Source organism: Nuphar pumila, chromosome 2, assembly GCF_984573655.1.
Source record: "Nuphar pumila chromosome 2, dmNupPumi1.hap1.1, whole genome shotgun sequence".
Lineage (NCBI taxonomy): Eukaryota > Viridiplantae > Streptophyta > Magnoliopsida > Nymphaeales > Nymphaeaceae > Nuphar > Nuphar pumila.
This window is the reverse complement of record NC_143250.1, coordinates 109,836,553-109,850,701: the sequence shown is the minus strand read 5'-3', so window position 1 is coordinate 109,850,701 and position 14,149 is coordinate 109,836,553. Positions and strand designations below refer to the sequence as shown.

General features: G+C 39.1%; 3 protein-coding genes across 3 annotated transcripts; all 3 read left to right on the top strand.

The window, feature by feature from the left end:
* The first annotated feature begins 222 nt into the window (after positions 1-222).
* Positions 223-1,372, top strand: LOC149846694 (protein PHOSPHATE-INDUCED 1-like). Its single transcript, XM_089996504.1, has one exon. The coding sequence runs from the start codon at positions 302-304 to the stop codon at positions 1,226-1,228; it is 927 nt and encodes a 308-aa protein (XP_089852630.1). The 5' UTR covers positions 223-301; the 3' UTR covers positions 1,229-1,372.
* Positions 1,373-3,415: 2,043 nt separating this feature from the next.
* Positions 3,416-4,596, top strand: LOC149846693 (protein PHOSPHATE-INDUCED 1-like). Its single transcript, XM_089996503.1, has one exon. It carries the CDS (start codon positions 3,507-3,509, stop codon positions 4,437-4,439), a length of 933 nt encoding a protein of 310 aa, XP_089852629.1. The 5' UTR covers positions 3,416-3,506; the 3' UTR covers positions 4,440-4,596.
* Positions 4,597-11,361: 6,765 nt separating this feature from the next.
* Positions 11,362-12,528, top strand: LOC149846692 (protein PHOSPHATE-INDUCED 1-like). The gene has a single exon (XM_089996502.1). The coding sequence runs from the start codon at positions 11,461-11,463 to the stop codon at positions 12,379-12,381; it is 921 nt and encodes a 306-aa protein (XP_089852628.1). The 5' UTR covers positions 11,362-11,460; the 3' UTR covers positions 12,382-12,528.
* Positions 12,529-14,149: the final 1,621 nt, after the last annotated feature.

The following is a 14,149-nucleotide window of genomic DNA, read 5'->3' as shown; positions in this document are numbered from 1 at the left end:
TGCCAGCCTGCAGGCAGCCAGGTAACAGTGTAACACAAACATAACTGCTCTTGCTACGATACAAAATTCTTTAAAAGAAAACTAGAAACAAGGTCGAAAGATGGACTTACAGAAGTTTGTCAAAGAAGTGAATCCCCGTGAGGCCGTGATCGTGCCAGCAAGGAGGCAGCTGGCACCGTATGCATCCCCCTCTATATAAACAACCCCTTGCTTCCTCAGCCAGCAATACACAGTCACTCTTTTCCCTCTTCTTCTTAAGACACTTTCTCTCTCTAGTCTAAGGGGGTCACAATCACACAGAATGGCTTTCCTTGTGAAGATGGCTATTTTCCTTGCTCTCATCCAAGCCTGCCTTGGAGGAAGAAAGCTTACTGCTCTACTAGAGCAACCCACTTTAGTGCTGACTTACCACAAGGGTGCCTTGCTTCAAGGCAAACTCCCCATCAACATTGTTTGGTATGGGAAGTTCACCCCAGTGCAGAGGTCCATCATCACTGATTTCCTGACCTCTCTCAACCAGCAGAAACAAAAGATGAGCCCTTCTGTGTCATCATGGTGGAAGCTCACAGAGGGATACATGGCCAAAGCTGGCAAGCCTCGCAGCATCTTGGTGTTGCTGGGGAAGCAAGTGTTGGATGAGTACTCACTGGGGAAGTCACTCAAGAGGACCCAAATCAGATACTTGGCAGCCAAGGCTGCCACAGCCAATGGCATCACTCTTGTTCTCACATCCAAGGATGTAACTGTGGAAGGGTTTTGCATGAGTAGCTGTGGCCTGCATGACTATGCTCCCCTAGTTGGTCCTAAAGGGGGTTCCAAGCAGAAGTTTGCTTACATTTGGGTGGGGAACTCTGAGACTCAATGCCCAGGACAGTGTGCTTGGCCATTCCACCAGCCCCTGTATGGGCCTCAGACCCCACCATTGGTGGCACCAAATGATGATGTGGGTGTTGATGGAATGATCATAAACATTGCAAGCCTGTTGGCTGGTACAGTGACCAACCCCTTTGGGAAGGGCTACTTTCAGGGACCAGCTACTGCTCCTATGGAAGCATCGTCAGCCTGTCCAGGGATGTATGGGAAGAATGCATACCCAGGGTATGCAGGGGACTTGTTGGTGGATTCGAGCAGTGGGGCGAGCTACAATGCAAATGGGGTCAATGGGAGACGGTACCTATTGCCAGCTCTGTGGAATCCCAAGACCTCTACTTGTTCGACACTTGTCTAAAAGTGGAGAGAAGGCATCGTCCATGCATATAAGCAAATACAACCTATTGTTTTTGTTTTGTTATTCATTTAAACCTTGTAATCTGCATTTTGCAGAAATCTCTAAGCAATAAAGAATGGCCAGTGATCCAAATTTTGATATCAATTTGCTCTTAATTTAAATGACCATTTTTCTTCCCTAGTTGGTACTTGGTAGTCAGTCAAATTCTTTTGGACAGTAATGTGGTCCGTTGCATCCGAATACAATACACGACTGAGCAAGAAGAATATGGTTTTCATGATGAATACGATTGTCTGTTCTTTAGGTTATTCTGCAAAAGCTTTTGTTAGATTTGCTCTCATTATCCCTATGCACTCCATCAAAGAAACAGAACTTGGTCAGCAGTATTGAATTTTTTTTGGCCTATTTGTTTCAAGTGATTGTAAGCACCCAGTTAAGATGTAATAGTTGGTAAAGAAGTTAGGGCTTCAAAGTGTTTTCAGTACAAAATTTGCTTAGGATGATCTAGTGGTGATATAAGTTTCAAAAGATCAATTGATCGTCTTACAAACTCTGAAAATATTTGGCTGGAGAAAGGTTTGGGGATATGCAGTTGGAGAGTTCTGGATGGAATGAGTTGGCCTGTTGGGTCACACTTCTTTTGGATGAGGCTGTTTGGGAGAATGATGTTGGGAGGAAATGCCTTCAGATTTTAAGAGGGAAGTTGAGAAATTTGCACTTCTGTTTAGGCACCTAGAAATTGATTACTGACTAATGTTGCCTGAAGAGGAGGCATTTGCTGAATCCTGAAACTTTACAACCTTTATTTATCAAACCTCCTTTAACTTGGTCATCAATGTTTCTAGGAGGCTGAATAATCTTAAGGGAGTGAGGGGTTGGAGGTCCAGCCCAGGCTAAACCAGAATCACACTCATTAGAATGTGCCACCCAATAGGATCCATTTGAAAATTTTAGGTCCTCCCGGATCTTTCTGGACCTAGCCTTAGACTTGGTTGGCATATTTGTCCTGCATCTGGATCTAACCCATTTCAAGTGTTCTTATGTACAAACCTGGTCCAAGCCCACATGAAAGCTGTATAAGAAGCCCCGGGTTTCACCTGAATCAGGCTTCTTTCTGCCATCTTTCGTTCCTATAAAGTTCTGAACCATTCCTACTCGACTTATGCAGATGCAGCACAGACTCGGATCTGCTGACCCACTTCTGACGCATCTGGATCTTGACCCAGCAGATATAATTTATCCCAGATCGAGCTCTTTTCTCCCTTTCCATGAGTAGTTCTGTGGCTCAAGTTTTGTTATTCAACTGCATACTAATGGAAACTTATACTGAATGGCTAATTTACCTGAAATAAATGAACATTGCAGTAGTGATGCGATTAGATCAGGTTCAATTAATTGATCCTCTGATCCGAATCAAACAAATTATTTTCGGATAAGAATCTGAAGCAGGGATCCTCATGCACACTAAGATTGGCTTCAGACTTGTTTGATCATAGGTAATTTCTAATTTGGTGTTGGATTAGGACCCACATTTTCAATCAAACCTGCATTGAGATCTAGATCAAATCCAATCTGTTTGTGCTTTTTACATCTAGAACTCATGTTTTTAACAAATTTGCATTGAATTTGTTTTTATCTTATGCAATTCGTATCCAATTTATCAGATATTGTCCAGATTGATATCCCAATTCAAACTTCTCGCTTAAATTTCATATTCAAAGTGGGATGAACTGGATCCAATACCCAATCTTTTTCTACCTCCAACACAACACTTACCCATTAGTCAAGCGACTCAAGCCTGCTGTATCCTCTAACCAGTGCCAAGGGGGCAGCTAGCCAGGGGGGGCTGGTTGGACCCTCGACCAGATCCACCTCACCCCCGATGTTCACGTCACTGGGAGGAAGGTGCCTAGGAAGGTATGCATCAAGGGGCAGCCTCATTGGAGCCAGCCTACGTGCTTAGCACCGCAGCACTAACTATAGGTTGTGCAGAGGTTCCCATCATGCAAAAAAAGTGGAATTTTTTTGCATAAAAAAATGGAAAGTCGGTCACAACTCACAGCTTTGTATGCGGGCAGGAAGGTGATCAGAAGCAGGAAAGCCCTACTATCCACGCCTTCACTGTCTCTCTTCTCCCCAATATAAAGCATTGTTCTACACCCCTGATCTTCACAACCACCAAAGAAATAGCAATAGCAATAGCACCATCAACCTTCTTCCCATCTACCTCACCCCCTGCTTTGCTCTTTAAACAGGTCTTGAAAGGTGTAAAGAAGAGATGATGAAAATGGCTTCTCTTTTAAAGCTGGTTCTCTTCCTTGGCTTGATTGATGAATGCCTTGGAGGGAGGAGGCTCACTGCTTTAGTGCAGCAACCCCCTCTTGTTCTCACTTACCACAAGGGTGCCTTGCTTCAAAGCACCCTCCCCATCAACATCGTTTGGTATGGCCAATTCACAGCCGTTCAGAGGTCCATTGTTGGTGATTTCATCACCTCATTCAACCAAGATGGCCAAGAGAAAAACCCATCTGTCTCCTCATGGTGGAAGCTCACAGAGGGGTACTTGGCCAAGGCAGGCAAAAAGCCTGGTACGACTAAACTGGTGCTTGGGAAGCAGGTGTTGGATGAGAAGTACTCACTGGGGAAGTCGCTCAAGAGGGCCCAAATCAGGAACCTGGCTGCCAAGGCTGCCACCCCAAATGGCATCACTCTTGTCCTCACATCCAAGGATGTTGCAGTGGAGGGGTTCTGTATGAGTAGCTGTGCCCTCCATGACTCTGCTCCACTGACTAAAGGTCTGAAGGAGAAGTTTGCCTATATTTGGGTGGGCAACTCTGAGACCCAATGCCCGGGACAGTGTGCTTGGCCATTCCATCAGCCTTTGTATGGGCCTCAGACCCCACCGTTGGTGGCACCGAATGGTGATGTGGGTGTGGATGGGATGATCATAAACATTGCAGGCCTGTTGGCTGGTACAGTGACCAACCCCTTTGGGAATGGCTACTTTCAGGGACCAGGCACTGCTCCTATGGAAGCAGCATCAGCCTGCCCAGGGATGTATGGGAAGAATGCATACCCAGGGTATGCTGGGCAATTGCCGGTGGATTCGAGCAGCGGTGCCAGCTACAACGCCGACGGGATCAATGGGCGTCGATTTCTGCTGCCTGCATTGTGGGATCCTAACACCTCTACTTGTTCCACGCTTGTGTAGGCAGAGGTCATGACGGTCGGTAAAGATTCAATTCAGGGCAATCGTTGTTTAGGCTTGTAAATTAAAGATGAAACCCCCATAATTCTTTCATTCTTTATTATGCTTTGTATTGAGATTCATTTTCAGGACATTGATATATGAATAAGAGAACGAACTAGCTCAATTTTCTATGAATTCTTCCATTCCATTTCCTATATGTATTTGGTGTATAGTCCAAACCAATCCATATGCAAACCAGGGGCGGAGCCACATAGGATCCAGGAGAGTCCCCAAGGACCCCCAACAGGGGGTTTGGGTCAAGGTTACCCATGTATAAACACACATGCACCCCTACCCACCCCCCTACAACCCGCAGATTTTCCCTCCCCTCCCCACCCCACCCCGACCTGAATGCTCTCTCTCTCTCTCTCTCTCTCTCTCTCTCTCTCTCTCTCTCTGATGGGAGGGGATGGGCATGGTCCAAGTGGATTGAGTCATGAGTCCATGCCTACTGTTGTGCCATGCCTTCTTATTCTTTTCTTTTTTTTAATTATTCACTTTTTATTATACATAAATGATTGCTAGATATGGTTTTCATTTTAGTTTTTTTTTCAATTAGCATACAATGTATGATCCTTGTTAAAATTTAGGGTTTTGATTTGATTTTTTTAAATAACATGAATCTTTAATTAGGGTTTTAGTGTTTTTTGTCAATTAGCGTTAGGGATGGCTCCATGAATAATAAATGCTTGAGTTTGGTTAGAATACTAGGAGTTTTGTTTTTTTCAATTAGCATAAATTAATGATTTTTTAAGATTTAGGATATTTATTTGAATTTTTTCAAATGACATGAATATTTAATTAGGGCGGTAAGGTTTTTTTGGTGCTCTTTTTTTCAATTATATTTAAGGATGATTTTATTAATGAATGCTTGATTTTGGTTATCAAACCCTTACTTTTTTTTATTTTTGATTTAAGTTTTTATTTTGGTTTTTCAAATTCATGAATATTTAATTAGACTTTCTAGGCATTTTTGAGTTTTTATGCTAATCAACATTAAACATGGTTCTATGAATACATGCTTAATTTTAATTAGAAATTTAGGTTTTTTTTTTAAGGCAACCTAGGGTTTGGCAGACCCGTACCATATATCTCTTAAGCCCCATGTGGCATAGGGATTTTTTTTTTTAATTAACATATCTATGAATAATGTTTGTTAGGATTTGTGATTTTTATTTGATTCTTTTAAAATGACATAAATGTATAGTTTTGGTTTTAAGGGTTTTTTGTGGACATGAATCATTGAATAATGAATACTTGATTTTGGTTAGAATATTAGCAATTTTTTTATCAATAAGAATTTTGCTATGATTTAGGTTTTTTGTTTATGTTGTTCAAATGACATAAATGTCTAATTAGGGTTTTAAGGGTTGTTTTTTTTCAATTAGCATTTCAATTAACAATTATCATCATTTTATTCTTGATTTTTAGTAGGATTTTAGAGGTTTTATAGTTTTTTTTATGTAATTTATTTTAGTCTTTCATGTAGCTATACTTTTAGGAAGGTAACTTGACCATCCAATTATGTTTGCAATGTAGACATTTGATTTTATGATGGTAAGCTTTAAAATAACTAATTTTAATTTTTTCCCAAACCGTATTGTCTGTATATTTTATTAGTAATTACTTTTTCCTTTTTATTGTGCATATGTACCCACCCTAGTTTAGATTCCTGGCTCCGCTCCTTTGATAATGGTCTTGTTAGGTAATAAAACTCAGTTGTTCAATAATGAGAACTTAAAAATGGACAATACAATAAACCATTTGGCTCAATTCAGGTAGGCTACTGTGTCTAATTTTTGACCCCTTTGTCAAGACATAAGAATGAGTACAAATAGTGGAATGATGGTAGTGCACAGCTCCTATATTGGAGGGCAGGGTTCGGCCTATTTTTAAATAGAGTAAGGATTTGAATCCATTTCTATAGCAATGTAAGAAAGGTGTATCGTTCCCACCATCCTACCCATTTGAATTCTCGGTTATGGTCCCTAAAGATGAGTGTGCTTGTCAAATTGAGTGATCGTTGCCTCGATGACTGTCTTTGGTGATCAGACCTTTGAACCTAATTACTTGTGTCCAACTTGGTAGGCCAAGAACAAGGTTGGAACAGGTCATTTGGAGCAACTAGTTTTTGTGTACAAGCAAATAGTGGTCAGTTGCCCCAAGGGGTTCCGCGTAGTGGGATTGGGCCCAGGCCGCTTTGGCGAGCCGTCTAGTTTCAAATCCCATGGGTGTCATCCTCTTGCTAGGTAGACGGTCTAGGTTCAAATCTCATGGTTGTCATCCCAATGCTTGGCAACTCTTTGAGGGTGAGCGGTAAGCCTTTGGAGTTTTATGTTGCCAGGACGACAGCCATAAGTCCAGCAGGCAAAGCTAGCTCGATTAGATTTCTGATCTTGGGAGCGGTTTCTCCTTGTGATAAAATCACATGCAACTAAGTCAGCTTTGACCTTGTAGAAAAGGATGTCAACCGTGGGTTTTGAACTTGTGCCATCCCGTCAACTTGGTGACATTCACAAGTTACACCTACCAGATGACCGAAGCCCTTGTGGGTGGGTCAGGTATGAAATTTATAAACTATACTTAGCTCCCTATACTAATAGGACCCTTTGGGTTTGACCTGAATTATTAATTGAACCTCCTTTATCACCAAACCCTGACCTTATCAAGTTCCCCGTGTGTGTGAACAAGAGAGAGATGATATTTTCAGGTTATTAGAACTCATGAGACTGATTGCTGGGAAGCTACGATTTCTTTCAAATAGATGTGATATATAATAGTACAAAAAAGTGAAACTTTCAAACTTGAACCCGCGGAGTTTTAGGCTGTCAAGACAGTGATCCTAAGTACGACAGGCAGAGCCAGCACTGCTAGGTCTCTGATCTTAGGAGCGGTTTCTCTCTCTCTCTCTCTCTCTCTCTCTATATATATATATATATATATATATATATATATATATATATATAACCCAACAAACCCATCGTTTGTATGAGCGTGGATCTTTCAGTTTTGTCACTTGATGCCCACAGTGTCCCCTTGAACCATTTTTATTTCTTTTTTCTTTGTTAGCACATGATAGAAGCCTTTATTTTAAGGCGTAACTAATCAAATGTTGGGCCCATAGGTAACACAGAACTGGATCCAGGTTGTCAATTAAAAGGCATAGAGGGTCAACCTATTGTTCAGGGCCTCTGCCCTACACCAAAACCTGTATCTAAGAAAGGAATCGCCAAAAATCACGAAAAATAGGACTGGATCAATAGCATTATTCACCCGACTTATCCCCAATAAATCATACGCTCTTGTCTCGAGAGATTCCTTTACATGATAGGCTTCACAACTTTTTTTTTACCTTGTTTGAAAACTTTGCTCCAATTTGTTTTCAAAGTCGCGAATAAAATTACCAAAATAAGCAGTAGGTAGGTTTTGGTGTCTACATTGTCTGACTTGCATCCACCCAACAACCGGACCACTAAATCTAATTGTATTTCAAGTTTTCAACTTTATTTGCTTAAGATGCAACGAACTGCATCTCTCTCTCTCTCTCTCTCTCTCTCTCTCTCTCTCTCTCTCTATATATATATATATATATATATATATATATATATATAAGATCCAAGGTAAATGAAATATTTTATTGGATTTTCAGTGTTTTTTTTCAAAATTCTAACCGTGTTCAGCATGATTGATTTACTATAAACGGACACTTACCATGCATTTTGAATGAAAAACAGGTATTTAGAGCATAAAAAAATTATGAAAATTTTAGACGGTTGGTTTTTGAAGCCATGAAAACCTATCAATGCATCAGAATCAATTCATCAAGAACTAATTCCTATAAAAACAAGCATATAGATTACAACTGTAGGGTCAAAATTCCAAAAAAATACCAGAAATCAGATAAAATGTTTCATTTAGTATCATGCCATATTTAGCATGGATCATATATATATATATATATGAAAAATGAAAACCTTCCCAATGGAAAACCCTCCCAAACCTTCCCAATGAACTTTTTATTAGATTTTTGATATTTTTTTCAAAATTCTGATCATATCTATATACTTAGTTTTTATAGGAAGCAGTTCTTGCAGCATTTGATTCCTATGCATGAATACATTTTTATAAGTTTCAAAATCAACGACATACAGTTTTCATAAATTTTTGAGGCTCCAAATACCATTTTTTCTATCCAAAATTCATGATCCAAGTCTTGATTTATAATAAATCAATCATGCTGAAAACATCACTATGATCAAAATTTTGAAAAAAAATCCATTAAAAATTTTCCATTGAGGTTTGGGAGGGTTTCCATTGGGGAGGTTTTCATTCTCCATATACAAAAGGGCACAATGTTGAATGAGATATGCTATTGGATTTTCAGTATTTTTTTTTAAATTGTGATCGTATAGATGTGAACCATATGCTTGTTTTTATAGGAATAACTTTTTCGAGCATTTGATTCTGATACATGGATAGGTTTTTATAATGTTTCAAAAATCAATGGCCTACCAGTTTTATAAATTTTTGATACTTCAAATACCATTTTTTCATCCAAAACTCATGATCCAAATACCAATTTCTAGTAGATCAGTCATGCTGAATGCATATATGCGATTGGAATTTTGAAAAAAAAAACACCAAAAATCTATCAACGTGTTTCACTTAGCACTATGCTCATATTTTAGGTTTTCATTTTCTTATATATATATATATATATATATATAAAGTGGTAGTCGTGCAACCCTTAGGTGCGTAGCTACGGGCGGGATGACGTTGAGCGTCCATCGCGTGGCACGATGGATGCTCAACATTTTTTTTCCACCAAAAGACCTTTAGCAGCAACAAAAGTCACCAATATAGATTTGGGACCTTTAGCAGCAACAAAAGTCACCAATATAGATTTGGGACCTTTAACGGGGACTTTTGTCTCCTCTAAAAACTTTTAGCAGCGAGAAAAGTCATCGCTAAAGGTCCCCGGGGGGGATTTTAGAAGCGACAAATGTCGCCACTAAAAGTCTTTCGACGAAAAAAATATTCAACATCTATCACGCCGTGCAATAGATGCTCAACGTCGTCCCATTTTTCGTTGTGCTTCTAATGATTGCACAGCTACCACCTAATATATATAATCTAACATTAAACTAGTTGTGATTAACATAGAATAGATTTGACCTTATGAAAATGACTAAAAAACACTTAAAATAATGATATTTTTTGAAAATGCAAGGTTATTTTTTGAGGTCAACAGTTAACTTTGATAGCTTTCAAAAGTTACTTTTTTGAAAAAAGTATTTTTTTCAATTTCTTTAAGTGTAAAAAATATATAGGGCCAAAAAGTAATCATACATTTTTTAAAAATACCATTCATTTAAGAGTATTTTAGTTATTTTCATAAAGTTGAATCTATTTAATGATAAAAACAACTAGTTTAAGAGTATTTTAGTTATTTTCATAAAGTCGAATCAATAAAAATAACTATTTTAATGCTAGATTAAGCTATATATATATATATATATATATATATATATATATATATATATATATATATATATATATATATATATATATATATATATATATATATATATATATGCAAAAGACTCTAATGTTAGATTTATGCATAATACAATTTAGACCACTGGATTAGCTTTCAATTGCAACCACTTAGATTTAAGTTTAAAATTAAATAATTAATCAAATGCTAATTTATGGATGAGTTGCCATGCATGGGATAACTTATAAATTTTAAAGACGAATTTGATCTATTTGATTGAACCTAATCACACTTTAAAATGCTCATGAGATAAGTATTACCAACTTTAAACAAACCAAATATGACAAACATCTAGTTCAACTAATCGGTTGAATATAGTGTTGCGAATCTTGTTCTTTGGGTTTTTATTTTATAAGGAAAGTTCTTAGGCAATATTTGATCTAAAAGTATAGAGAAAAACTTAGTAAAATAGAAATAAAAAATTTTGTCGAAGATTCTTTGGAAATGCACTCGATGAATCAAATTTATCACATTTTTTTGCAGCTTCCACGTTTTGTGACATTTTCACACTGATATTACAAGAAAACTTTACTACTTAATGATACATGGCATAGAGCTGGAATGCTCGATCACTAACACAAGCATCCAATCTCAAACAATTGTTCTATTGTATCTATTCAAGTACATGCCTAGAGTTAATGGACTTCACCAAGTTGACGAGACATCATGAGTTCGAAGCCTAAGGGGGGCATCCTTGCTGTAAGTTTGAAGCTAAGTGTACTCTTAAGATGCAGGAGGGACTTCAAGGATTTTACCAGTCAGAGACCTGCCATTGCTACCAAAGCGCAGTTGGTGATAAGGTTGGTGCAATGGTTTTTTTTTTTTTTTTGTAAATCGTGTTAATTTAAGGTTATATTTCATCATTTATGAAGACGAAAAATTAAAACTGGGTGCTAAATGTGAAAGTGGTTGTGTGCTAGCATTTATGGCTACAGCTTGCCATTTGCTTGAAGGGGTGCCTTGGCAGACTTAGGAGAACTGTTCCCGATGGGTGACAGCTTGGAACCTCCTGCCTGCACAGTAGAGGTATATGCTTTGCAGTTTGCCCCACACAAAGGGACCACATCAAGCCAGCCAGGGGCCAGTACACCACTGAAACAATATACTAAACAACTCCATTTGTTTAAGGCTGCCTCGGCCTCGGATGCCAAAACTGAAACAGGGTGTGACAGCTGGGCGTATACCATCTGCCCGAGGAGAGAATCTCGTGATCAATTTCATCAGGGAGGAAGGTGTCACGAACCAAGTAGAGTATATCCACTCCCTCTCCTTCTCTAGCTGCCCCCTATTTAAACCCCTTACCCCCTCTACTTTCCAACCACAACAAGCCAAGTAACCATATCTTTCTGCCCTCTGTTTCTTCCTGTTTTTAAACTTACTGCTATACTGTTCTTTCTTGCCACTGAAGAAGGAAAAGCAAGAAAAATGATGTTTCTTGTCAAGTTGACAATTTTCCTTGGTTTGGTTGATGTGTGTCTTGGAGGGAGGAGGCTCACTGCTTTAGTGCAGCAACCCCCTCTTGTTCTTACTTACCACAAGGGTGCCCTGCTCCAAGGCAACCTCCCCATCAACATTGTTTGGTATGGGAAGTTCACCGCAGTGCAAAGGTCCATTGTTGGTGATTTCATCAACTCCCTCAACCAACAGAAGCAGGACATGAAGCCTTCTGTGTCATCTTGGTGGATGCTCACACAGGGCTACTTGACCAACGCAGGCAAGCTTCGTACAACTAAAGTGGTGCTTGGGAAACAGGTGTTGGATGAGAAGTACCCATTGGGGAAGTCACTCAAGAGGGCTCAAATCAGGAATCTGGCTGCCAAGGCTGCCACCCCCAAGGGCATCACTCTAGTCCTCACATCCAAGGATGTTGCAGTTGAGGGGTTCTGTATGAGCAGCTGTGGCCTACATGACTCTGCTCCATTGGCTAAAGGTTTGAAGGAGAAGTTTGCCTACATTTGGGTTGGAAACTCTGAGACCCAATGCCCAGGGCAGTGTGCTTGGCCATTCCACCAGCCTCTGTATGGGCCTCAGACCCAACCATTGGTATCACCAAATGGTGATGTGGGTGTGGATGGGATGATCATAAACATTGCAAGCCTGTTGGCGGGCACAGTGACCAACCCCTTTGGGAATGGCTACTTTCAGGGGCCAGCCACTGCTCCTATGGAAGCAGCATCGGCCTGTCCAGGGATGTATGGGAAGAATGCATACCCAGGTTATGCAGGGGACTTGTTGGTGGATTCGAGCAGTGGTGCGAGCTACAATGCAAATGGGGTGAATGGGCGTCTGTTTCTGCTGCCTGCATTATGGGATCCTAAGACCTCTAGTTGTTCAACTTTGGTGTAGAACTTGAGAGAGAAGGCAGGACTGATATCTAGTGTTAAGCATTGTACATAATTTATACCAGAGATTTTTGTTTTTTTTTTGGCATTCTTTCAAACGCTTGCATTCTGCATCTGCAGGCACCCTTACACTAATGAATAAGCAATTCTCCAATTTTTGCCTTCATCTGTACTTGGTTTTTTCAGGAATCCGATCATTTGAGTAAAATTAGTTTGCTCGGTTTAAAGAACCAGTTCCCGGTTTTGAAATTTATCCATCACAAAGTGTATATATTTCTGCCTTTCATCAAGTCTCGCTTCACCGAATCATTGTTCGAAACCTAAAATGCATCGACTTCCTTTGTTTTAAATGGGTGTGGTGTGAGTTGGGGTCTCTTGAATAAGTCCACATCCTCTTGGGCACTTTTGGAAGTGGCAAAATTTTCTTAGAAAATTGAATATTCATATCATATGAAAAGCATAGGATTTACACTTTCTCCATTATTTTCCCATCTGCTTAGGTGAAGCAATTTTTACATACAGAACTGGTAAAATCACTCCAAGATATGATTCTTTCATTTGGAAATGCATGAGAAGATTCTGCTTTTGCAATTTCACACAGAAGTTTCACAGTTTTTCCCACTTCCAGATGCGCCTTTCCAAGTTTTTCTCACAAGGAGCATTCCTCCTTGGTAGTTGATTTTGTCTACTGCAACAGTGTGTTGATAGAGTTGAACCCTATGCTGAAGATTTGATAAGATCCAATAAGATGCCAAACTTTCAATTGTCACCAATTAGATGTCACTGTTTAGCTATTACCTGCTAAAAGCGTCTCAATTAATAACTACACTATTTTTGGATCCTTAAACATTTAAAGGATTTCCTGTAGGCCATAATTTTTTATGGAGAACCATAACAATAGTTTGACTAGGCCAAAAAATAGTTGTGTGATTCTGTAAATGCCTGATTCATATTTTTTTTTTTTAATTTACTCTTGGTATTATTGGCTAACATTGTTTGAACATTGATAAGGCTGTCAATGACCTTGGCAGGCCCATAGTGACAAACGTTTTTATCGGCAATTTCTTGTTTTTCAAAAACTCACGAGAAATTGAAAGAATTTCATAAAAATCTTGGCAATAAAAAAATAAAAAAATTATTTTTTATAAGAAAATATTAAAAAAATTTATTTAAAAATAAAAATACATGATTTTTTGGCGTTAAATAGATGTTTAAAAAGTAAATATCGCATTTAAATCATGGTATTTATGTTTTTTTCATAAATCTTGCGATATTTTGAAAATCTCACAAGAAATTGCCGTTTTAAACTTTCAGGCAATTTCTCACGATATTATCGCAAGATTTTTCATAAATCTCGCGATATTTGTCACTATGGACAGGCCCAGTCGGGTTTAAGCCCAGATCAAACACTTAGAAGGTCAACGTATAGAGGGCGCTCAATGGGTCAGGTATCCAAATCTCTATAAGTAGTCTACTCTTTTTTTGATACAACCCCAAGATCAGAGACCTAGCCGCACTGCTCTGCCTGTCATACGATCACTGTCTTGGCAGCTTAAAACTCCGTGGGCTTACACCTTATCCCCAAGGAGTCGCCAGGCTTCGACTTGCACAAGGGGTGACTCATGAGATTTGAAACTAAACCACCTGCCTAGCGGCTCAGGTGAGCCGAGCTCATTAGACAAGCCCGAATGAGCTTCATACAAGCCGAACAAGGAGCAGCTTGACTTGTTTAAATCATGGTTTAAATGCTTAATCAGAATTCATCTAAAAAC

What these genes read in the sequence shown, in the direction of transcription:
- LOC149846694 (XM_089996504.1), top strand. Translation starts at nt 302, where the DNA reads ATGGCTTTCCTTGTGAAGATGGCTATTTTCCTTGCTCTCATCCAAGCC.
- LOC149846693 (XM_089996503.1), top strand. Translation starts at nt 3,507, where the DNA reads ATGATGAAAATGGCTTCTCTTTTAAAGCTGGTTCTCTTCCTTGGCTTG.
- LOC149846692 (XM_089996502.1), top strand. Translation starts at nt 11,461, where the DNA reads ATGATGTTTCTTGTCAAGTTGACAATTTTCCTTGGTTTGGTTGATGTG.